The sequence below is a fragment of the Vigna unguiculata genome, chromosome 3 (assembly GCF_037176805.1).
Source record: "Vigna unguiculata cultivar grain cowpea cultivar isolate G323 ecotype 2 chromosome 3, ASM3717680v1, whole genome shotgun sequence".
Classification (NCBI taxonomy): Eukaryota; Viridiplantae; Streptophyta; class Magnoliopsida; order Fabales; family Fabaceae; genus Vigna; species Vigna unguiculata.
In genome coordinates, this window is record NC_140794.1 from 65,253,332 (window position 1) to 65,280,538 (window position 27,207).

Below are 27,207 nucleotides of genomic sequence, written 5' to 3' on the forward strand. Positions count from 1 at the left end.
TCTCTGAATATGTGTTATTTATTTTTGTGTAAAATTCCTCAACAACGATTCTTTCGCTTCAGTTGTTTTTGTTTAATTGATGAACAAATATACAAACTTTATGCCAATATAGATTTTTTGTATGTGAACAACAAAACATCCCTTTCTTACAATGATAAATAACGTTTTCACTGTGATTCCTTCATTAAAAAATAAGTGATAAGGATGTCCACGTAAAACTGGCATTTGTATCTTGAAGCTTTAATATTTATGAATAAGGTTCCACCATGCAAAAGCTTGTAACATTAACCACATGTCATAAATAATGCAGATATGGTCAACTTAACCCACCATTCACCACACTCCACAATTGTCCAATGGTGAAATTAATAACTTGATAAAATTTCACATGCTTATCAGCTTCTAGAATGGACACTTTGCAGCTAAATGCCAAAAACAAAATGCAGTTGTTCTCTTTATTTTTTATTTTTTATGAGATTACCTAATTTTAAAGGTATAAAAATATTTAAAGAATTTAGAGAGAACATCAAGTAAGAAAAATGAAAAAAAAATGGTAAAAAACATAAAAAATTTAATGACTAATTATTTTTTATTTTTAAAATTGATTTTATTTAATATTGGTATTTTTTTTGAAATATAAGATTAAAATAAATGTAAATAATTAGTAAAAGAAATTATTTGAGCCTATGTTTACACTATTTTTCTTTTACCCATTTATTGTTGGAAGACATAAATCGAACCAAATTGGCATTGAATTAAATTATATAAAATAATAAGTTTATCAATTATTTTATTTTGGTTTTTAAAATTGATCATTTAAATTAAACTAAATTATAACTTATAGGATAAAAATTATTTAAAATAATATTTTGATCATTAACAATTCAAACAAGTTAATTCATTCTAAACATTTAAAAATAATTAAAACCGTTTGTATAAATTTATTCATGCAAGGAATTATACCGTTGTCCTTCATCTTTATTCTGATTGTGTAGAGTAATAAGATTCGCAGAAAAATAAGCAATAAGAATTGAATCATTGTGTGAGTTGAGGCATATTTTATTACAAACGTAGATACCTTCTCCATTCTATAAATATAGATTCACCCATTAGTGAGAGCCAAACCACCCGATGAAGTTGCAGAAGGTTAAACACAGAAGCTCCATTAATGATCGAGGTTTGTTCATGGAGGCGACAGAAGAGAGTGAGCACATCACTCTTTCCTAGCATGCACCTTAGTTTCGTGCTAAAAGCTGTGTGCTTACTCTCTATCTGTCACCACTTTCTTTAACTTCTTATTCTCACTTACTTTGCCTTTAACATCACTATCTTCAAGTTTTATGTCATTCATACTTCACTTTGGAAAATAACACCAACAACCAATATAAAGAAAAGGAAACAAATTACTCAACATGTTTCATTGATACAAACCGTACAATAATAATATTTTCACTTGTCTATAGTATTAGAATCTTGAATGAATAAATCCACAACATTTTCATCTCTTGAAACATCTTCTTTATCCCCATCTATAATATATACGTGTGTGTGTATATATATATATATATATATATATATATATATTAAATATTTAAAATTTATTGGCGAGTTGGTAAGTTAACCCGGTTCATCACGGGTTCAACCCGAATGAGCTGAGTTCTTAATGGATTGGGTTCATTTTTAACCCGTACTGAAATTTGTAATTTTTTTTCAACCCAACCCGACTTGAACCCGTGATGAGCCGGGTTGGCTTGCAGGTTACAACCCATTTTGACGGCTCTAGTATAAACTTATATACATGAATTGAATTTAATTAATAAGAAAGTTGGTTTCATTTTTTTTCTCTCTCTTAAAGATTTTTTGTAGACAATGATTGTGTAAGCAAACCCAAAATTACTCATGGTAGTAAAGATTTGAGTAGAAAATACAAGATTGCATTACGTAGATAGAATAGTCAGATTATATTTGTTACTTATTTATATTCGTGAAGATTGGCTTGGTTTAATATTGTCTAAGGGGTTTCTAAATGATCCACATGATTTAAACGATTCACTAGTTACATGTCGTGGACTATATGAGTAGTGCATTAAGATTAGAGGACTAGTCTTTACTAAGCCATGTACTATTTGTTTGTATTGTCGGATGATGTTTTTTCAGTTTTTTTTTTTTTTTTTGTTAAGAAGCATTGTTTACATGTCTTCTTCATAACATTGCACACATATTTTTTTATTGAATATATATAAACATGTATATATATTGCTTTATCATAAACATGTATATATATTGCTTTATCAGTTATAACAAAATATTATATAAATAGGACCTCTTAGTTTTTGTAAAAAGCAAATCTTAAATTTATATAGTGTTTGAGTTATTTTGAGAAACCGTTAGTTGTAATCTTTGTTATAAAGAATTCTTTTGTGGACATAGATCATGTTTAGTTAACACTTCAATTAAACCACGTTAAACTTTTGTGTATGTACTTGTTCTTCTTGCTCCTTTGTGTATATTTTGTGAGTTCCAACACTTGCGATTGTACTCTATTTTTGGTGTTGTTTGTGTGATGAAGCTTTATGACTAAATTTGTGAACTATTTCACAACAACACTAAAATTATATTTAAATATATTTTATGTCCTTCAACTTTTAGTGAAAATTGGGATTAATCTTTTTTAAAAACATTGAATCAATTTAGTCTCTCATTTTTAGAAATGTGTGAATTTAGTCCTTTTAAAACCAAAGTTTTTTAAGTTTATTTAATGTTTTAAACATGTTTCTCAACAAACATTGGAGTGAGAATGAAAATGTGTCAAAGAATGTAAACAAACTAAAACACTATAATAAAATATGTTTGAAATGTCAGATAAACTTAATAAAATTTAGTTAAAAGGACTACACATATTCACAGAATTGAGAAACTAAATTGGTTCAAGATTTTCACAAATGACTAATTTTAATTTTCACTAAAAGTTGAAATACAAAAACATATTTAATCCTATTTAAAATAAATATGTTCTCAATTAAGTGAATCTAATGATTTTTTCTAGTAGGGTCTTTCATGACCACCACTATACATACAATTTATTTCTTCAATTATACCCTTTTACTCTAAATGCAGTCTAATTATTTCTTTTTTGTTTGAAAAATATGAATTTGTATTTGGAAAATATATAAAACAATATTTAAAACTATAAAATAGAAATTTTGTTTAGAAAAAAGTTTTATTCATAAAAAAAAATATAAAAACAAAAATTAAAAATATAGCAAAATATCAAATTTTTTTAATTGAAATAAAAATTTTAAAATAGAAAAAGTACTCAAATTTATTAAATGTTTAGAAAAAATTAAAAAAAAATAAAAATTTAAAAATATAGAATTTTTAATTTAAATTCATAAAATTTTGAAATAGAACAAATACATAAATTTATTTAAGAAATTTTATTTTAGAAGAAATATAAAAATCAAAATATAAAAAAAAGCAATTTAAGATATTTGAAAAAAATTAGATTATTTTTATTGTATTTAAATATGTAAATGTAAAAAAATATTTTTGAATTATGTTTAATCATTTTAAGTGTGAAGATGATGTTGTTTTTTAATTTTTTTTTCTGCAGATTTTTGAACTTTATTTTACATAGAACAATTGGAGTTTTTTTTTTTCTAACAAAGCAACACATTGTGCACAGTATTTAGTATTTACAGGTAGAGTATATGGTTTTGTTTCTATGTCACAACTCAGTCTCTCGGAATTCGGATTCTTAACTTCAATGTAGTTATTCTTCATCGAAAAACCAGTCGAAATTTGGTTCTTAGAAATCAAATTTTGAGCTGGATACCTTTTTTTTTGTCCTTAAAATTGTTTAAAAAAAATTTATAATACTCAAACTTCTTAAAATTTCAAAAATTAAAATTAAAAAAATTGCATAAAAAGCTCCCGACATCTATTCTTATATTTGTTTTCTATTTTTTTTTAAATAATTAATAATTTTTCTAGTTATAAATTTCAATTAAAAGATTTGATGTTTTATTATATTCTTAAATGTTTTTATATATTTTTTCTAATTAAAACTTTATATTTTTATGGTTTTAAATGTTCATTTTTATATTTTTTTAGAATTAAAAAATATATTTTTCAAATAAAAAAAAATTGTGTCAACTTATAGAGGAAGAGGAAATAGAATGCATGGGTCTATTGTGATAATAAAGATATGAAAGAGTTTAACGTAGGAAATAGTTATTGGTTTTGACCATCATAGTTTGGTATCTTAAATGAGTTGGTTCTTTCAAACAAATAAATTTTGTTCTCATAATTTATATTTGTTTTGTGAAAAAAGTTATAAAAAGTTGTTATTGAAGATTACAAGTTAATTCATCTTCAATCACACTTAATTTCATATGACCACGCTTTAAAAAATTATAACTTTTTCAATTTAAATCTTTTTTAAAACCTGGATTAACTTACAAATTTTAACATCTTTAGTCTTTGAATGGATAAAATAAAAATTATATTTTTATTTTTATTCTTTTTCCTTTTTTTACTAGTTTAATGTAAATCATTGATTTTTTTAAAGATAAATTAGTGATATATTAATTAATAATTTACACTAAACTACATAAAAAAAGATAAAAAATGAAATAAAAAAATAGAAATCATAGTATCATTATTCTCGTAAAAATATATGTTTTTTTTATAATTTTTAGATATTTAAACATTTATTTATTATTATTTCCGATGTCTTATAAATTATAAATTAATTTTAGAGATCTATGTCTTAATTTAGGATTCAAATGACAATATATATATATATATATATATATATATATATATATATATATATATATATATATATATATATATATATATATATATATATATATATTCATAGTACAAGAATTGCTAATAGTCAAAGGAATGAGGTTAAACAAAGAAGAGAACTATAAATCCAACGGTTGGTTGTTGCGATGGTAGAAGGAGCAATTAAAAATCTCGTTGACCAACGAAATAATGTCCACACCACCGTTGCTGAGATCGGTTGCCGTCGCTGTGAGCGGCGGCTCCAGCAAGGGTAGCCGGCGAGCCGTGCAGTGGGCGGTGGATAATCTGGTCCCTCAAGCCGACAGGTTCATCTTAGTTCACGTTATCCCTCCAATCACTTCAATTGCCACACCAAGTATGTTCATCGCACCCCTCATTTTATCACATACCATTGGAAACTCGCTTTGGTAACTAAAATGCGTTGTTGTTGTTTTGGAATTCCTAATTCGCAGCTGAAGAGTATATTCCTGTTTCGGAAGCACACGCCGATGTCTTTGCAGCTTATGTGGACGATGTGAAGCAAAAATCTGAACAAATCTTCGTCCCGTTCAAAAAACTCTGCGGCTCAAACACTGTGAGTGCTTTATATCATATGCAAATGCACAATTTCTTAAGAAGTTGATGGCCTAAACAAGTTTTCCTATTTTAGTTAAAGTGTATTAGATGATTTTGTCTTATCTCAAACTTATTTTATTTATTTATATTTATTATTGTTATTTAAGTATTTATTAAAAAATTTATCGAAGATCTTATTGAATAAATAATTATATATAAGAATATCTACAGTGTTGTTTACTACTTGTTGTTATGGTCACAAAAATAAGTGAATTTTGTAAATGTTAGCATTGATCACATATCAATATTTAAAACTCTACACATTTCTCTTGGATTATCTGTGCATCATAACTTGGTTTTCTGGACTGTGCGAGTTTCAACTTGACATTCAAAAGGTGTTAAGCGAAGGTTAATGTGGAAATTTTGTAGATGGAAACAGTACTACTAGAAGATGACAACGTGGCAGAAGCACTTCTTAGCTTTATTTCTGAGTCCGGGGTCCAAACATTAGTGCTGGGTTCTGACTCCTCAAATTTTATAACAAGGTATTCGTTTCTAAATGTGAAAAATATAACATACACTTTTTAACACATTCTTTACATTAGTTAAAATTTGTTAGAAATTACAAAAACTCATATCATAAAGAAGAAGTGAGTTTAACCAAATATTAGTTAATAGTAGAGACTGCTCTTAGAAGAGTATCTCTTTAGACTCTATCTTCTAAATATTGAAAGTGCAAAACCAAAATTTGTGATTTTTCTGTTTTGCCGACATTAGTCCATGTAAACTAATCTTACAAGAACGTGGTTGAAACTATAAATATTTTTTATTTTCTTTTTCTTTTATAACCGATGAACTTGATTCAAACACCCCGAATGCACCTATTATCTTTATGCAATTTAAAGTTTGGCTCTTGCATGCTAAATCTGTCACGTCAGCCTCAAGCTTTTGTTAGAAGTGCGTCTTAATTCATTTTTCTTGCAAACAGTTGATCAAAGACAGAGAATGGATCATAAAGTAATTCTGAGTAATGCCATTAAATTTCAGTTTTTCTTCTTCCAGGAAGCTAAAAGGACCTGGAATATCAACTACCAGCCTAAGATGTGCCCCAGACAGTTGTGATGTGTATGTTGTTGCTAGAGACAGAATTGTTTCGAAGTTGGCCGATGTGTCATCTTCACATTCTCGTGGTATGATTGTAGTTCTTGCATTTTGAGATTTTTGTTGTCTGCATCTGTGCTCTAATTATGTGGCCTTCTTATATTGGTTTTTGATAATGATTTCACAGAAGTAGGATCCTGAATAAAAATCTTAGTGAAAGAAGTTGTCTAGTTTCTGATTTTTATTTTTCCCTCCAACAGAGGCTAGCCCAAGTTACTTCATGTCTACTAAAGTAAATAAAGTAGACAATGAGGCTGGCATTGACAGAGAAATGTCGGGAATCAGTTCATCCACAACAGAGTCTAAAATCCTAAAGAATTTCAGATTTTTATCAATATCCGAGCATAGTTACATTGGTCTGCAAACATTTAGTCGCAGGGATTCTTTTGAAAATTCTATCAACAATGATAATCCAGAAAACTGTGGAGATGATATTGAAATGATTAGCCTCCACACTTTTGATTCCATTGCTTCTGCACAACGTGAACAGGTAACTTTCTTCTTTTTAGTCAACAGAATCCTCTGGAAGGTGTCACCCACAAATGACTTATTTTGTGGAAATGATATATATATTTTAATTTCCTAACATGGCCGTGGTGTTCATATGTTGTGTACTTATGCAGTTAGCCATGCAAGAAGAAGTAGAACGGCTGCAACTGGAGTTGCAAAGTACTATCGCCATGTACAAACAGGTTTGTCAAGAGCTGGTTCAAGCTCAAAACCAGGTGAGAGTTTGAAAATATTGTATTTATCTTGTTTGTTGAAGGGAATGCATATATTTTCTTTTATCCCCCTTCCACTTCCCCACGTTCTCAATACCTATACCAATGCCTACAAAGAATCCAACTTGAATAATCTGTTAAACGAAAATATAAACTATGTTCCCTAAGAGGATATAATGCTGCTTATCTTATCAACTATTTTTAAACATTAATTTTGGATGACTAAAGCCTGATCAAGACCCTTGAAGTCATCAAAATTAAAATTCAAAATGAACAAAAACCAAAACAAAAGTTATTGGTTTCAATTGTATTCAAACACAAAGCTTATACCCTCTTTAATTTCAATGAACTTTTTATTCAAAACTTTTCTTTTTTGAAAGCCAGGGCCATGTCTGTTTAATTGTGGCACAGTTGCAAAAATTGGTCTTAAATTGAATCTATGGTTTGGAGCTTGGCACTCCATGGTACCTATTCTCCAACCAGAGAAATTTATGCCTTAATGACTTGACCCTTTTTACTTGCGTGCCTTCACTTGCAGGCCCTTTTACTTTCTTCTGAATCTCTTGAAGAAACTAAAAGAGTGAATGCTTCCCTAAAAAGAGAGGAGGTTTTGAGAAAGATTGCTTCTGAAGAGAAAACTAAGTATTTAAAAGTCATGAAGGAACTTGAGGAGGCGAAAAATAAGTTTTCCAAAGAGTCCTATGAAAGACAGATGGCTGAACTTGATGTCCTTAAAGAATCAATAGAGAAACAGAGAATTGTTGATACATTGCTCTCAAATGACAGGAGATACAGAAAGTACACCATGGACGACATCAAGATAGCCACAAAATTCTTCTCTGAGGATTTGATGATTGGTGAAGGAGGATATGGGAAAGTTTACAAGTGTAATCTTGATCACACACCTGTAGCTGTAAAGGTTCTGCATCAGGATGCAATCAACAAGAAAGAGGAGTTTCTAAAAGAGGTCTTCCATGTGCTTGGTTTCTTCTTCTATTTGAAATTATTTATATTAGAGTGATATTCTGATACTTACAGAATTCTTTGGTGTCTCCTTCTGGTGAACTTCTTATCATATTTTAAATGCTAATGAATCTAGGGCAGGAATTGGTTTATAAAACTTACAAGTGCATGCTCAAGTATCCAAGTCCATTGTAAATATTTAAAATTGGCCATCCATCCCACTACCTATACTACAGGAAAAGTTGACAATCAACAGTTACACTTTGTTCTTTGTGTTCTGCAATTGAACCCGTGAAATTTTCTGATTTCATTGTAGATTGAATTCAATATTACAATGCTTCCGCTCTTTTTTGAATTCAATATTACAATGCTTCCTAAGAAATTTTCTGATTTACACTCCAGCTCTTTTTTGAATGCTTCCGCATTATAGGTTCCTTTTAAATATCTTAAAAGAATTCAATATTACAATGCTGCAATAACAAGAGAAAGCATGCATTTCTGAGTATCTGTAGTCTCCCATTTGTTTCAGGTTGAGATTCTTAGTCAACTACATCATCCTAATATGGTTTTGTTACTTGGAGCCTGTCCGGAGAATGGTTGCCTAGTTTATGAATACCTGGAAAATGGAAGTCTAGAAGACTATCTTCTCAACAAAAATAGAAAACCACCACTTCCATGGTTTTTTCGATTTCGCATAGTTTTTGAAATGGCTTGTGGGCTTTCATTCTTGCATAATTCGAAGCCAGAACCGATTGTACATCGAGATATAAAACCTGGCAACATTTTGTTAGACAGAAATTATGTGAGCAAAATTTCTGATGTTGGGCTGGCTAAACTCCTTATAGAAGTTCCTCCTGACAATATTACAGAGTACCGAGAATCAGTCCTTGCCGGCACTCTGCATTACATGGACCCAGAATATCAGAGAACTGGCACTGTGCGACCGAAATCAGATGTATATGCATTTGGAGTTATAACTCTTCAATTAATAACTGGTCGCCATGCACGTGGGCTCATTATGATTGTTGAAGATGCAATTAGAAATGGCTCCCTCCGTGATATTTTAGATGCATCAGCTGGAGATTGGCCATTGGATGAGACAATGGAATTGGCTCAAGTTGCCCTTAAATGCACAGCACTTAGATGCAGAGATAGACCAGAACTTGATACTGAAGTTCTTCCACTGCTCGAAAGATTTTCTAATGCGGCAAATGCCAGTGCAAGGATAGGAAGAAATAGTGTAAGTGCACCAAGCCAGTATTATTGTCCAATCCTTCAGGTATAAATCTGCACTTATATGATGAAAATTTGGTTGTTCTGTTTTTCATATCTCTATGTGATACACATCTTTTTTACGATATATCATTATTTCTTTTGCTGACTTGTAAGTACTGTAGGAAATCATGGATGATCCATATATTGCTGCGGATGGGTTCACTTATGAGTACAGAGCAATCAAGGCATGGATTAGCAGACACAATGTGTCACCCATGACAAAGCTTAAACTTCAGCATTCTGTGTTGACTCCGAACCATACTCTACGTTCTGCCATTCAAGAGTGGAAGTCAGGAGTCACCTTTTGATTAGTAATCACCAAGCAATGAAGATCTTACTTACTAATTATTGTGGATCTCAATACAACCAACTTCTACTTGCAGCTTAAAACTGTCAGAATTTGAATTTTCCAAAAGTTTGTAAGATGGGTGACCAGATAGAGAGAAAAATATTGTAAAAGGTACATATGAAAAGTATATACTGTTGGAGAATTTAGCTGCACGTGCTGCTAAAGGGCTAATTGTTTTTAGTTTTTCATTTATCCCTGTATATAAACTTTCTAAAGCCATTGTATTTAGCCCAAAGAGAAAATGTTAGCTGCTCGTGCAGACTTCTTTCTTATACGGACATGTTGGACAAGAATGAAAAGTTATTGCTCACCAAATATTTAATATTCAGACAGTTTTCCATTATGAAAGCATTGAAGCTTGTTATAAATGTTATGATCACGATATAATGTAATTGCTATTTACTCTATGCTAAAGATGTTAATTATATGTCGTGGGAAATATTTGTAGTTGTAATTACATTTAGGCATTACGATGCAATGATATTATTCTTGTGATAGTCTAATTATTTTATACTTGCGCAATTGGAACGTATTGCTAACACTTAAAGAAAATGTTCGGTGAAGATCAAAGTGAATGACATTTTAATTGAAGTGTTTAATTAGAAAGCATATATATCAGCAAACACTAAGATTTTTCTGGTTGGTATGATTTCAATAAAAGGTAAGAGATAAAAATAAGGTGTGATATTTAGATACCTAAATAACTCCAAACACCTCCCTCCCTTGTCAAATCATTCGATAGTGGTGGTACATACAATATGACGGACGTTATAATTTTATTTTTTTTAGTTTTCAAATAATAAGAATATCTCCAAATTTTTACCATATATATATATAATATTTGTTTAATTTTTGAATAATAAAACTCTAGTGCTCTGAGTGAAAAATCACTAGCCAGTATCCACAATCTTATCTTGTACAATTTGAACTTTAGTTCTCAGCACTGTATTGCTGCTATATTGCCACTGCATAGCAGAGTACTTTACCATGGCCTATCAGTCCCTTCAGCCTTTACATACATGTAATCATTTCTACATTTATTTCTACCTTCTGGGGGACTTGTGGAGCCAAAGGGGTGTGGCTGGGCATGTAATATCCATAAACATTAATCATCTACTTGTGTAAATTCTAGAGCATTTGCATCAGGATCACGTGTAAAGATTGCTGGTCTTCCAGAACGACTAAGCGTGTAGGGAATATCTACAAAGCAGAAAATAACATAAGGCATAGTGTAAACAATGTTGAACCACAACACAAGTTATGTTATTTAAAGAAGTAGTACCAGCTTTATCAAGGATTTCTTTCAGCTTGGAAACATCCCTGATTGCAATACATGTGTGACGATCTCGACCACCATGTTCCGGTCGTCCAGTTAAAGGGTCAGGATTTGGAAGCTCCATCAAATGAATCATCTCAGAGCCTACCCACAACCAAGCACCCCTGTATGGAAGCTTATCATTTGGCCTTGCTTCATTTATCTTCAGGCCTAAATTTCACTCATTTTAGTTATTCATTTACTTGCTTCTAGGTAAACACAATGTACTCAGAAAAATTAAGTTTGTGAAGCTGGCATACCTAGAACGTTTTGATAAAAGTCAAGGGATCTTTCAAGACTTTCACATAAAATTCCAACATGGTGCATATTAACGACCCCATAATCTGAAAAATAACAGCAACGTCAAAATAAAAAGCAACTCTGAAACACCTGAACAAAGTAGAAAAATGAACAATAACCAACTATATACCACTTTCTTCATTGATAGAGACTGATTCTTTGTCAACTACATCCCCTTCAACAGCGATCTGAGCTTTTATAGCCATGCTAGGAACATGCCATCTCCCTTTTCTGACACTAGCATGATAAAATTTGGACTGCAAGTTTGTAGTTGTGGGAGAAAGGCTAACATAATTCAACTGCATCCAAAAACAAGAGGATTAAAATTGGGTGTCTAGAATGACAGTAGATAATAACATTCCACTGAAGTGTAAATTAACAAAGTTCCCTGATGAGATATTGGTGAAATTCATTTTGGAACTAAGTGAATCCTTCTTTTCCCTGATCTGATTGAGAATTACCAACAAAAATATTATGCTTGTTTTTCATAACAGACATTTGATTGTGTTTACCACCATGATTATAGAATGGTAATTCAAATCATGAATCCTCATGCTAATTTTTGAACCACAAATATATTGTATAAACTATGTATAATTCTCATCGGAATAATTTTAGGCAAGAAAGTGATCGAAAATATCATGAAATAAAACATAATAAATAACTAAGTGGATGATTAGGCCTCTATTTCAGAAAAGAACCTGCAAACCTATGCAACAACAGAATGTAGTGCATAGAAGGAGTGGATGATGATGCGAAACCTTGTTTCAGAAGAACAAAGGCACATGGATAATCAAGGTTTGTCAGTATTGTTCATTATTTCCTTTTTATTTAATAATTTACGCTCATCACACTTGTCAGTTTTCCAGATTAGATGGTGAAAAAAAAAACATAGACAATAATCAAATTGCTAAATCTTGTGATTTTGAATCACAGTAAATTACCCAAGTATCAAAAGATTCAAAGTCTATGTGACTTCCACATGATATGAATCATTGGCTAGCTAAACTGTATCCGATTGTGTGATTCAAATAGGGTAATGAGAGTCACAGGATTCTAATAACTAAGTTACCTCCAATAACAGAAAAGTACCTAAGAAACTAAAACGTGTCAAACAAATCAGGGAGGAGTCAGATGCTACGACCACTAATCAGTGATGATTTATTCCCAATCTGAAAAGGTGTGAGCTTGTAAATATTTTGCAACTAAAGAATTAAAAGACAATCTCACCAACTCCCCAATTTGGAACGACAAGTTTAAATTAAAACCCCTTGTGATGATCAATGAACACCAAACTTGATATCTTGCAAACAAAACAGAAAATCCCCCTACAAAAAGAGACAGAGCTTCCTGAACATAATGAATTCTAAAATCACCTTTTGGTTCAGAGGGGAGAGAAAGGATGGTGCTTTGAGAAGGGACGCCATTGAAGAGCAATAACTCATCAACTGGGGTGTCTTCTAATTTGACGTAACATTTGGAACCTCAAAAGTAATGAGTGGACACAGTACCCTTCCAAGCTTCAGGTGCTCCACAAATTTCAGGGTAAACACTGAACCCTGACCACTAATTTGGGTATGGAACACTATTGTAAAATCCAACGTAGTATAGACCCTTCTTTAAATAAGATAGAATAGGGAGAATATTCACAATTTTCAAAAGTACTCATTTTAAGTTTTTTTTTTTTTTCCTTTTAACTTCTTCCAACTAGACTAAACTAAATACATGTACTAATACAAATTTGAATTATATATATATATCACGTGTGGAGAAGGGATAGGGAAGAATTTTGAGATAATTGTTCTATTTTATTTGAAAATTTGTTTTAGGTCTTTCAAACCTTTGAACTCTGGGAAAGAGATAGAGAGAGGGAGGAGAGGTCATGGAAGAGAATGAGAGGGATAGAAGACCACACATGTCAATAATTAAAAGGTCATATGTAAACAACTTCTTGAGTAAAGTTTTACTTGTGGGATGGTAATATAAAAATTTCTTCATTCTCAAACCTAACAAGTATATAAATTTTGTCCCACCCCATCCCCAAGAAACTCATCCTCGTAATAAGGATTAAATATGTTTTAGTCCCTTAATTTTCAATAAAATTTGAAATTAGTACATCTTTAAAATTTTGGTCTAATTTAGTCCTCTAACTTTAGAAAATATTTCGATTTAGCCATTCTAACCAAATTTTATTAATTTTATTTGACATTTTAATGTGTTTTCGATTCACATTGAAAGTAAAAATGTGTCAAATGATGTAAACAACTCAACTACTTTCTTGAAACGTGTTTAAAACGAGTTTGGATTCTCTACTGATTTTTCTATGTTGTTTCTCTATTGTACTTTCAAAATACATCGATGGCCATTAATTTAAATAATTTAAAATTATCTTTAAAGTACCAAAACAATGTATTTTTAATACTCAGTAGAGGATAACACAACAAAACTCACAGAGAAATTGAACGCGTTAAAACGTGCCAAATAAATTTAACAAAATATGGTTAAAAAGACTAAATCAATATATTTTTAAAAGTTAGAGGAGTAAATTGGGTCAAAGTTTCGAAGAGTGACTAATTACAAATTTTACTGAAATTTTAAAAGATTAAAAACATATTTAATCCTCACACTAAAAATACATTTTCATTCCTAAACACAATGAGTATACAACTTTTATCACACCCTATCTCCAACGGGTAACAGGTATGCCGGTATATCCATACCCATATCTATTTTTTTATTATTCTAAATATCAATTAAATCATTTTTATAGAAAAAAATAAAAAAAAAAAACACAGCAAAGAAGTTGTGATATTATTAAAATATTCAATATTAAAATAATATATTATTTTATTCAAGATGTCCCATATTAATGAAAAAAAAAATGTGTGATTAAGGTTGTAAGAAAAAGTACCTTGAAGATCTATTTAAACCTTGAAGAACAATCCAAACAATTGAATAAGTAAGAAAAAAGTATATAACCAAAGAAATAAAAAGAAGGGTTACAAAATTAAAAAGACAAAAGAAACATTATATATATATTTATATATATATATATATATATATATATATATATATATATATATATATATAAAGGTTTTTAGATTACATAATAAATTATGGATATTTTAGTAATTTAAACATGGACAGAACGATGATAAATATTGAGACATGAGGGACGAGGACAGATATATACATACCCATCATGTCCTCATACCCAATTTAAATAATCACATATTATTCATATTCCTAATCATACCTACTCACAAAAGATATTCTAATCAAAATGAGAACGAATTTAGATAATATCCGCTAAAACAAATTTATTTATCATTCCTATTTATGATAATATAAGACTAAAGTCCTAATTAACTTTATATTTAATAATTATTCTCTAATGTGAGTAAAACCCACTCACTTTCACTCCCTAGGTTATGTTCTTCTTAAAAATAATACCACTAATTTGTTTATTATTTCTACTTGAAAAATATCTGAATATTACATATTTTTATATTAAAAGTTAATTTAATTTATTTAACTTACACAGCTAAGATAAAATATTCTTCTTTTCTTCTACACAAAAAAAAAATACATATATTGCAGTATTTTTTATACCAAAACATGAAATTATATGAAATAAAGACTTAATTACTTCTTTCGTTCTAATTTTGGTTGAAAAAAAGTTATAATTAGATCAATATTTTTGTTTTTTTTTTCAAGGAAATTCCAATTTTAAAAAAATAATTAATTAAATCATCTTCGCGACATATTAATTCATAATTTTCTTTTTTCCCAAAACCTTTTGTTGTCCAAGTGTGAATATGAGGTCCAGATCCGAAGGAGTGGTGTGCAGTATTATATGATGACCAATACTGTATTATTGCTGTTATACTGTCACTGCATAGCAGACTACTTTATCATGGCCTATTAGTCCCTTCAGCCTTTACATGTAACCATTTCTACATTTATTTCTTCCTTCTGGGGACTAATGGCGCCATAAGCATCAATCATCTACTTGTGTAAATTCTAGAGCATTTGCATCAGGATCACGTGTAAAGATTCTTGGTCTTCCAGAAGGACAAAGCGTGTAGGGAATACCTACAAAGCAGAACATAACATAAGGCATAGTGTAAATAATGTTGAACCAGAAGTTATGTTATTCAGAGAAGTGGTTGTATTGTACCAGCTTTATCAAGAATTGCTTTCAGCTTGGAAACATCCCTGATTGCAATACATGTGTGACGATCTCGACCACCTTGTTCCGGTCGTCCAGTCAAAGGGTCAGGATTTGGAAGCTCCATCAAATGAATCATCTCAGAGCCTACCCACAACCAAACACCCCTCACCTCATCATTTGGTCTTGCTTCATTTATCTTCAGGCCTAAATTTCACTCATTTTAGTTATTCATATACTTGCTTCTAGGGAAACACAATGTACACAGTAGATTTAAGTTTGTGAAGCTGGCATACCGAGAACGTTTTGATAAAAGTCAATGGATCTTTCAAGATTTTCACATAAAATTCCAACATGGTGCATACCAACGACCCCATAATCTGAAAGATAATAGCAACGTCAAAATAAAAGCAACTCTGAAACACTGAACAAAGCAGAAAAATGAATAATAACCAACTAAATACCACTTTCTTCATTGATAGAGACTGATTCTTTGTCAACTACATCCCCTTCAACAGCTGCCTGGGCTTTCTGATCGAGAATTACCAACAAAAATATTATTTTTGTTTTTCTTACAAGATGTATGTTAAGAAATAGAATTTAAACTTAACTCAATCTCACAAAATCGACTTGTAAAATGAGATTTATACTCACATATATACTCTAAATTTACCTTATCTCTAGTCAATCTGAAACTTTCAGCATAAGGATAAAAATCATTATAAATTCATTGTGTTAAATTTTTGGGTTGGAGTTGGTGTTATTTCTTGTGTATGGGTTGTGCTTATGTCTTATTGATGTTTTACCACCAAGATTATAGGATGACAATTCAAATCATGAATCTTCATGCTAATTTTTGAACCACAAATATTGTGAAGGTACTCATTATTGAAGAGAAGATAGTCGGGCATTCAAGTATGAATCTAAGTCTGATATTAAGTAAAAATGAAAAAGTTAAGCACCATATAAGAATGAAGGCCTATCAATTTATTGTCTCATGATTTTAGGTTGAAGGTGGTGTTAATTCCTTGTGTGTGAGTTTGATTCATATTTTCATTAATGTTTTAGATCTCCACTAATCCTCTTTCGAAATTATGATCTCTCTCCAAATAGTATATATAACTAATATTATATAAATTATGTATATTTATCACATGAATAATTTTAGACAAGAAAATAAACGTAAGTAAAACACAATATTGTTAAGTTTTTCAATAATAGAAGGAGTGAACGATGATGCCAAACCTAGTTTCAGAAGAATAAAGGCATATGAATAATCAAGGTTTGTCAGTTTTCTTGATAAGAAATGGGGAAAGAAAACATAGAAAACCAGCATATTGCTAAATCTTGTGATATTGAATCACAGTAAATTACCCAAGTATCATAAGATTCAAAGTCTATGTGACTTTCACATGATATGAATCAATGGCAAGCTAAATTGTATCAGACTGTGTAATTCAAATTGGGAAATGAGAATCACAGGATTCTAATAACTGTGTTACCTCCAATAACGGAAAAGCACCTAAGAAACTGAAACAATCAGGAGAAAGGGAGAGTCAGATGCTACCAATATAGTGATAATTTATTCCCAATCTGAAAAGATGTCAACTTGTAAATATTTTGCAACCAAAGAACTAGAAGACAATCTCACCAACTTCCCATTTTGGAACAACAAGTTTAAACCAAAACCCTTTTGATGATTACTGGACCCCAAACTTGACATCTTGTAGTAAACAAAAACAGAAAAAGAAAAACCCTATAAAAAGAGACAGAGATTCCTGAACATCGTGAATTCCAAAATCACCTTTTGGTTGAGAGGGGAGAGAAAGGAAGGTGCTTTGAGAAGCGACGCCATTGCAGAGCAACAATTCTTCAACTGGGGTGTCTTCAAATTTAACGTATCATTTGGAAATTCATATGAGTGGACTTCCAAGCTTCAATAGCTCCACAAATTTCAGGGTAAACACTGAACCACTAATTTGGGTATGGAACACTATTGCAAAATCCATCATAGTATGGACCCTTCTGTAAATAAGATAGAATAGGGGGAATATTCACAATTTGCAAAACTACTGATTTTTTAAGTTTTCTTTTTCTTCTTCCTACTAAAGTATATACATATACTAGTACAAATTTTTTTGGTGAATAAAATATGAGGGTTTCATTATTGAAAAACATAATTATCAGTAATAATGAAGCATTGCTTTATAAATAAACTTATTATTTTATTGCTATTATTTTATAGGCCTTGAGTTTAATTATATATTTTTTTATTTACATTTGTTTAAACTTTATTTTATTCAAATGATATTTTTAAATTTAAGATTTTATCATTTTCTTTTTTAAAGATGGTGTTAAATTTATGGCTTAAATACCTTTTTGGTCCTCATTTTCGTAGTGTTTGTTGCGAATGGTTCTCATTTTCACATAATGTTTAAAATAGTCCTCATTTTCCGAATGTTTAGAATGATCCTCATTTTCGCAGTTCGTGTTTTATTTGGTTCTTTTCTGTAACGCCGTTTAAATCATTAACGGAACATTGTACATGTGGCACGGTTTGTATTAGGGTGTGTTACGTGTATTGTACAAGTGTGGTAATTAGATATTTGGGGATAAATAAGTGAGCTAGGGTTTTGGTAGGGAATGTCTAGGCAGTTGGTGAGTTTTGGCAATCTTGTTCCTCCATTCCCAATTGGTATTGCTGCAGTCTTCTTCTTCATGCAATCCCATTGTATAAGTATGTTACAGTCCCAATCTTCTTCCTTTACCTCTGGTTGTAATCGTTGTAAGCAACCGTGTTGTATCACTTCGTGCACTATTGGTGGTTCAACGAGAAACGAATTAACCCCGATTTGTAGTTGCAAAGAGATGGCTGCTTTGAGGATGGCAAGAACTCCAACGAATATTGGTAGAAATTTTTTTGGGTACAATCTATTTTTATTTTTGTGTTAATAATAAATTAGTTTTAATTTTTGGTTTATTGATTCACAGAGTGGTGGTTCTAATAATGTGGGCTGCAACTTTTTCAATTGGTGGTGTTGATGAAAAGGATGTCATCATCATGACATCCCCAATCTCTACTTCAGCAGCCTCTGCATGGGTCTCTACTTCACCACCGTGGTGGACAATAACATTGAACCTATCATCACTCATTGCCCTAAAGTAAATTAAACAGATAAAAAAGATGTATTATTAAGCCTACTTTAACGCAATGGGGGACCACTGCTACAATCAATTACAAATAAAAAATAAAATAATGGGAATCATTACACCAACATCGACAATCGACAAACAAACCAACTAAAATAATACCTCCACTGAACCCCACCTACAGACACAAACTACACAAAATCATGGAAGTAATTTAGAAACCATGCAGAACATCACAACAATCGAAAGACAAACAAACCCAAAAATAGAATTACGAAAATCCTAACCCACGAGCAAACACAACCCAGAAAACCCTGAACCCACTTACCACTTACCTCGTTGATGATGATTAAGTAGAAAATTGAAATGAAGAGTGCAACTGCAATCCAACGATGAAATGGCAAGTATTAGCTGTTTCCTCTGCAAATCTGAACTCAAGAAAGACGAAGATAAAGAAATTTCCCTAATTGCAAAATTTCCCCTAAATTGAAAAATTAACGTTAATTAGCCACTTGTACAGTACACGTAACACATCCTAATACAAACCGTGTCACCTGTACAATGTTCCGTGTTAGATAAGTTATATTGATAATAATTATTCTTTAACCAATTTGTCCATTGATTTAGTTTAGAATTGAGCATGTTATTTTGTTTTCTTTTAGAATGAACTATTCTTTGTGCTCCAAAAAAAGAATCCTTTATTTCATTTTTCACCAAAAAAAAATTATTATATTGAAAAAGAAGTCTTAACTTATATATGTTTATGTTAATAATTCGGGTTTGTAACAAATTTAAAAATACATATGGTTGTGACAAAAAGGAGACATCAAAATAATTATGTGAATTCGCGGCGTTACAGAAAAGGACCAAATAAAACACGAATTGCGAGAATGAGGACAATTCTAAACATTCGGTAAAAATGAAGACCATTTAAAACATTATATGAAAATGAGGACCATCCGTAACAAACACTACGAAAATGAGGACCAAAAAGGTATTTAAGCGAGCTTATAAATAAAAAATAATAATTATTAAAACTTTATATTATGAGTATTAAGCACTGTTAATAGGTTAATTACTAATTTATATGGTTACCTTTAAGTTAATTTCGTGAACACAAAATTATTTGGTTGCTAAATTAGAATAATTTATTTTAAGAGTTTTTAATTTATAAGTTATAAGCTACCTATTTAATTTTTAGTTTGTAGTTTATTTAAATTTTTTTAAGATTATTTACTGTATCTTAATATATTTATTATTAATAATTTTGTATTATATGAAATTACTTATTTCAATTTCATATAAACTACTCACACTAATCATAAAAAAAATAAAAATATTATTTTATTTAAAAGTATAACATAAATTTAAATAGGTTTAATTAATCGTAAGGTACCCAGTTTGGTACTAGAGTGTCAAATTGGTACCCGCTTTTAAAAAAGTGTCAATTGCATCCCAACTTTTGAAAATTGCTTCAATTAGGTCCCTTTCAGACAGAGTTGACTAAGTCAACGTGCCACGTGTCAATCTGTGGTTTTTCTGATTTTTTTTTAAAAAAAATTAATTTTTTTTTTAAATTTTAATTTTTTTTTAAATTTTTTTAAAAAAAATTAAAAATGTCACGTGTCAAGTCCCTGTGTGTGACACGTGGCATTATCAGTGCCACGTGGCATTGAAATGCCACGTGTCAGTGTCACTAACAGATGTCATTGTGATGATTTCGATTTAGTCCCCATTTATGTTTTTTCGTTTCAATTTAGTACCTACTTATGTGTATTTGATTCAATTTTGACCTAATAGTTTTTAATAATTAAAATATTTTTTAATAAAATTAAAAGTAATTAAGTATAAAAGTTTAAAAAAAATTAAGTATTTGATATTTATATTAAAATTTAGTAGTAAAAGTCATTTCAGTACTTATAAATAGCATAACATTCATACAAATAATAAATTTGGTCTGAAATTGAGAGAAACATTATAAATATTAGTACTTAATTTTGTAAAAATATTTATACTTAATTATTTTTAAAGTTATAAAAAATGGATTACAAAAATATTTTAATTATTAAAAAAAAATTGGGACAAAATTGAATCAGATACACATACTTAGATACTAAATTGAAACAAAAAGACATATGTGGGGACCAAATCGAAATCAACACAATGACATCTAATAGTGACACTGACACGTGGTATTACAATGCCACGTGGCACTGACAATGCCACGTGGCACACACAGGGACTTGACACGTGGCATTTTTAATTTTTAAAAAAAAAATTTAAAAAAATTTTAAAATTAAAAAAAAATTAAATTTAAAAAAAAAAAAAATCACATATTGACACGTGGCACGTTGACTAACGGCATTAGTCAACTCTGTCTGAAAGGGACCTAATTGAAACAATTTTCAAAAGTTGGGATGTAATTGACACTTTTTTAAAAGCGGGTACCAATTTGACACTCTATACCAAACTGGGAACCTTACGATTAATTAAACCATTTAAATATTTAGGTTGGATTATGATTCAATTCACTTAATCTATGTCTCATCATAATTGATGACACGTGAAACAATAATTGCAACAATAAAGAATAAAAACATAACCAAAAGTTAGACTTTAAAAAAAAATGAATATAAAGAACAAAAAGTTAGCTTTGGTGATAGATATACGTGGTCAACCACCTCAATGATAAGCACAACAAAAGTATGCATGTGACTCTAACAACATCCTTACAAATGAAATTAATTTGAATAATGGTTTGACTTATTTTTAATATTTTATTAGTGAGGAAGAATAATACATTATTTTATGTAAGGTTTTTTAGTATAATCATATTATCACGTGTTGCGCGTCATGTTCAATTGTTGGCCAAGTATTTTTTTTTTCGTAATTTGATTTGCTTATTATAACGCGAAAAGAAAATGGTTTTGAAGGTTAATCATGATTTATGAATACCTCAACGAACATAGTTTATTTTTGTCAAAGTCAAATGTTTTCACAACTATGTGGTGTGAAAGTAGTAATTCATATAATATGAGTGTTTGAAACAATTCAAAGTTCAAACTATTTTTGGGAATAACATTCAAAGTTTAACCACCACTTTGATTCACCTCTCTACACGCAACTAAGAAATGGGGTGGAACTAAATTAAACTATACAGCTTACATTGATAAAATAAGTTTTCAATTTTTTTAAAAAGTTCATTTAAATAAAAATGGCATGCTTTATATATCTTTAAAAATTTTACTACTTTTAAATCAAAGTAGCATAAGTTACCATCACAAGTGTGTTATCTAATGATATTCTAATTTCAATACATTTTTCAAAATTTAAAAAAAATTGTTATGCCTCCAAAATATATTAAATACGTTTCACTTGATTGCCTTTTATTATTCATAATTTTGACAACATTGTTAATGAATAACCAATGTAATGCGTGTTTTATAATTCAGTATACTACGAACACTGTTTAAAGGATTCTGCATTATATTAAATTATATGTCATTTTGAGATAATATATTATTTAACATTTAAGTAATGTGTAATCTATAATGATTGATAATGACCATTATTTTAAATACGTGTGTATTTTTAGTGCACATATCTTATTATCAATTTCACTCTTTATCAATATAATTTTTTTTTTAGATTTTATAATTATTGTAATCTTTAATAATTTTTTTATTTTAATAAATACAGGAATTAATTTTTATTTTCAAAGAAAAAATAAAGGTGGACATGTATTTCCAGCTAGTTTAATTAAATGAAGTACCATTCACAACTTAAAGACATTCAGTATAAAGTTTGATTATATATAAAATATTGTGTTAACAAAGTTCGATTATTCAGTCTAAAGTTTGGAAATGAATTTTTCAATTAAAAAAATTAAGTTTGTACCCACCTTTCGCCTTTAAATGCATTTTTCCATTTAGTTATATTTTTGTTTCTTTAATCTGAAACCATATTTTCTATCACTAATATACTATTTAAAAAATTATGCATTCAAACATAATTTATAAGTTTATGTATCTAACTGTCATTAAGTATACATTCATAATTTGTTAAGTTTCTCCGTTTTTTTCTAATTATTTTTTAGAAAAAATAAAGAAAAAAAAACTTCATTATTGTATGTTTTTAAGTGGAGAATGTTTTGTTGTTTGAATTTAATCTAAACACATTAATAGTATAAAGATTTCACATACAACCATATATATTCCTATACTACTAGTAGTTTTGATAATGACTGCTTTTAAAGTTTATAAATGATTGATATTATGATAATGTTTTCAAACATAAAAATTAAATTCCTACTTTTATTATTCTCAAACTTTAAAATATTTCCAGTTTAAAAAAATTTGAGAGTAGTTTAAACATGTAGTCCAACTATAAATTTTCTATCAATAATTTTCTTGCTTCATTGTAAAAATATATTTTCTACCGTCGTATTTGTAATTTTTTTTCGTTTAATTTACATAAAAATAATTTTTATAATACGTGGACAATTGTTATAATTTGTTAGTATTTAAATTTGATGTATTTAATACGTAAAAGATATAATAAGATTAGAAACTGATTTAAACTGAAATAACGTCAAAGCTAATGGACGGTTACCAACCAAACCGTGTGTGACTGCGTACACAATCAAGGTCCAATTAATGATTTTCTTCTTCTTGTTTTCATTTTACATATGTCGTTAAACAAAATGCACTCATATAATAAATTATTCATTATATTTTGTTTTTTGTATTTTTCTAAAATTCATTCCTTTAAACAATTAAAGTATCTAACCATATGTTAAATATTTTACCCCAATTAATAAAGTTGTCTGCAGATTAATAGCTTAGTCGAAATGAATAATTATAACTTAATATTTTTCTCATAACGCTATATCGGATATGCTAATAATTTAGTCGAATAATTTATTAGAGTAAATAATATCTTAACATAGATATTTATCTGACTAGATATGAATTTATCAAAAGCGGTTTATTCAACTAACTAATAATTTATTTAAAATAAATTATGCAAGTAAATAATAATTTAATTGAAATGATTTCTGAATAATTAATATGCTAGTAGTTGAATTTAAATAATGTATACGTATAAATAATAAATTTAATATGAATTATATCATAAAAATTTGATCAACAATATAATATTATTTTAACTTTTATCAAAATAAGATATTTCGAGCATTAACAAGAAGACCAGTTCAATCAATACAAAGAAAAATGATCAAGAAAGCTTCGACAAAAGGTTAATGTTTTATCTATATAATGAAGTGACTGTATGAGTCATTCTTTCTAAGTAAATATTTAAGTTTTGTAGATTAAAAATTATAAAAAAGTGAAATTTTAGAAGCTTAAAAGGAGAAAAATGATAAAATTTTAATAAACAACACTAAGCCTATGTTTATTTCTATAACTTAATTATGGATGATGATATTTTGATATTTTTTTACTCACTTTTAATCTACATCTTTGATCACCCTTCAATTATTTATTTTAATCTTTTTTAGTTATGTAATGTGATAATCTAATGATGTAGATTAAAAGCGAGTCAAATATCATTATTTTTTATTGTAGCATAGAATGAAAATGCATGTGCCTATCGTGTTTACATAAGGTAATTTAGGATGATTTGCAATGATGAATTTTGGAGAGTGTGAGAGAGAGTTATTTTCTCTAAAGTAAGAAGATTTGAGTGGAAAGTCAACTTATCATCCATATAATTACCATTTTTCTTTGTATTTTAATTTTTTTTTACTTTTCACTTTTATAATAAATTTGAATTAATTGGATTTCAATTTTAAATATTTTTTTACACAATTATATAAAAATAATATTAATTATACAAAAATTAATTATTGAAACTGTAATTAGTTAGCGTTTTACTTAAATGGTAGATTAGTCAATTTTTAATTAGCTAAAACTTACATTTATGTTTAGGTTAAATTAGTTAATACAATTTTTGTTAAAGTATTAAAAATTCGTAGATCTAATACATGCTTGGAGTGTTATTTGAGCATCACACAAATAATGTTCTTATCAAATCTCAATGTGGACAATTACATTTAAACTATTTTCATCGATATATAAATGTTTATAACAAAACTATCCCATTAAATTTATATTAATTTTAAACAACCACATCTCAATCTAAAATAATTCTATAACGTGAAATTATTACTTAATTTTATTTAAACTATTGTTCAAATTTTATTTAATCTCAATTTCTCAAAATCATATTTTATTTTAATATGTTTTTATCAATATTGATTTTTTCAGTTTAAATAATCACTCACATCTCACTATAATATAAATTATTATTTATAATTTAAGTTAAATTACATTTATACGTGATAGTGATAGTAAAATGATAATCTTATATTTTTATCAGTTAAATCATTATTTTTAATATATTATATCCATCACATCAATTACTGATTTTCATAAATTTTATTCTCATTTTTATTCAAATCTCACTATTTTTCCCTAATTTAAACAACAAAACTTCCACATCTTTTTCCTTCAAATCTACATAAGTCCAATATCTCAAATTCACTTTAGAAACAAATACAACCTAAGAAAAAAAAAAAGACTATTTTAACGAATACATACACATACATAAATTATGTAATATTTAGAAATGTAATGTTATATTCTATTATGCATTACATAACAAATTAATGGTTAAATGTGTTTTTGGTCCTTTAAGTTTAAATGAAATTTGAAATTAGTTTCTCTTCAAAACTTTCGACAAATTTAGTTATTCATCTTTAGAAATACGTGAATTTAGTCATTTTAACTAAATTTTGTTAAGTTTATTTAACGTTTCAAACACATTTCATGATAGTATTTGAATTATTTACACTGTTTGACACATTTTTACTTTAATGTTAACTCAAATATTATTATAAAATGTGTTTAAAATGTCAAATAAACTTAACAAAATTTGATAAAAATAACTAAATCCACACATTTCTAAAAATGAAAGACTAAATTGGTATAAAGTTTCGAAAATGGACTAATTCCAAAATTCACTAAAACTTGAGGGACAAAAACATATTTAACCATAAAATTAAATATTGAATACGTGCAATTTATAACTATTAAGATAAAAATATTTTCTTTATAATCCCTATGTTTTCGGTATACATAATTTATTATCAACTTTTACTCACAATTATTTGTCAAATTTACTTTAATAAATTTAACTCATTTTAATAATTTATTATATATAGAAAATAGTTACAATAACTGTACAATGGTAATATCATGTAGGTATCGTAATTTTTTTTAATAATTATATTTTTATTTATTATTACAAAAAAGTATACCAAGACACATATGTTTCCACTAATATAATATAATTAATTAATGCATGGAATATTATATTGTATTATATCATATAAAAAAACTAAAATATTTAATACATAGTATAATATAACATGGCAGGTAATGCATGCAATATTTCTATAAAACAAAAAATAAAATATTCTATATAATACAATATGATATAGAAAAGTAAATATTTGATACGATATATAATAAAATACTTGCTCTGGTCTTTAATATAATACATAGTTTAAAAGAAATTTGTGACTTTTTTTTATTAGACACTATCGTTTATGTGAATTACTAAATTTTGTTTTATCAAATATTACAAACAAATATTTCTATTAAAAATATTATAATAGTAAAGATAAGTTTAATATGTTAGTAGCATTTTTTTAAATAAAGTAAATTGAATTAAATATTATGTTACAAATATTTATATTAAAGACAGAAGTGAGTATAATACAATCTATTTTAGTATTAAAAATTAATGGATGTGCCTAAAAGTGAGTAGCTAATTAATGTTAACACCATTGGTGTAAATGGAGTTTCCCCAATGAACTTATTTATTGTAGCTAATTAATGTTAAGACCGTGTAACTTTCCCTCAGATAGTAACATTCCTGATTTCCTCGACACTTCACTCCTCCCTAAATTCAAAACATTAATAATTAATGTGTATTTGCTATGAATTTGTTAGTTTAGTTTATAGTTTTACTGATTACAACATTTTTTAAAACATTTCTTTTAAATAATTCAACCATGTAAAAAATAAATAAATAAGAAGTTTCAGTTTTGAAACTAAATTCTTTAATGCTCCAATCTTTATGAGATAAAAAAAAATTGCAATGTTGACTATTCATTAAATAAAATAATTTAAAAGTATTTTACTAAACAATAACCAATATAAAAATACAACTTATTTTAGTAGTATTGAAACCTCACTTGGCAATATACTATTAACACTATAGTTTAATAGTATCCTAAATCACGAATACATTGACTTGTGTCCAAAGAGTTAAAAAAACCACTATTTCACAATAATTCAATCTCAAAACGTTGAATTTCTTGTAAAGAAGCATATATATTATAATT

General features: G+C 28.4%; 3 protein-coding genes across 5 annotated transcripts; 1 reads left to right on the plus strand and 2 right to left on the minus strand.

Moving 5' to 3' along the window:
* The first annotated feature begins 4,897 nt into the window (after positions 1-4,897).
* LOC114178082 (U-box domain-containing protein 34-like) lies at positions 4,898-10,168 on the plus strand. 2 transcript variants are annotated; one of them, XM_028063780.2, is made up of 9 exons: positions 4,898-5,170; positions 5,268-5,389; positions 5,800-5,915; positions 6,418-6,560; positions 6,732-7,021; positions 7,155-7,256; positions 7,792-8,220; positions 8,746-9,495; positions 9,614-10,168. In XM_028063780.2, the coding sequence occupies exons 1-9, from the start codon at positions 5,005-5,007 to the stop codon at positions 9,797-9,799; spliced, it is 2,304 nt and encodes a 767-aa protein (XP_027919581.2). In that variant the 5' UTR covers positions 4,898-5,004; the 3' UTR covers positions 9,800-10,168. The 2 variants fall into 2 exon arrangements, with proteins under 2 accessions (XP_027919581.2, XP_027919582.2); XM_028063781.2 differs by having other exon boundaries at positions 6,433-6,560.
* A 548-nt stretch (positions 10,169-10,716) lies between these two features.
* LOC114176412 (uncharacterized) lies at positions 10,717-13,043 on the minus strand. Its single transcript, XM_028061455.2, has 5 exons — positions 12,832-13,043; positions 11,586-11,754; positions 11,416-11,499; positions 11,123-11,326; positions 10,717-11,040 (listed from the first exon to the last, which is right to left on the minus strand). The coding sequence occupies exons 1-5, from the start codon at positions 12,898-12,900 to the stop codon at positions 10,946-10,948; spliced, it is 621 nt and encodes a 206-aa protein (XP_027917256.1). The 5' UTR covers positions 12,901-13,043; the 3' UTR covers positions 10,717-10,945.
* Positions 13,044-15,283: 2,240 nt separating this feature from the next.
* On the minus strand, positions 15,284-17,640 carry LOC114176287 (uncharacterized). Of its 2 annotated transcripts, none has more exons than XM_028061270.2 (5): positions 17,431-17,640; positions 16,091-16,157; positions 15,923-16,006; positions 15,636-15,833; positions 15,284-15,519 (listed from the first exon to the last, which is right to left on the minus strand). In XM_028061270.2, the coding sequence occupies exons 1-5, from the start codon at positions 17,479-17,481 to the stop codon at positions 15,479-15,481; spliced, it is 441 nt and encodes a 146-aa protein (XP_027917071.1). In that variant the 5' UTR covers positions 17,482-17,640; the 3' UTR covers positions 15,284-15,478. The 2 variants fall into 2 exon arrangements, with proteins under 2 accessions (XP_027917071.1, XP_027917070.1); XM_028061269.2 differs by having other exon boundaries at positions 15,284-15,550; positions 17,431-17,639.
* Between the last annotated feature and the right edge of the window lie 9,567 nt (positions 17,641-27,207).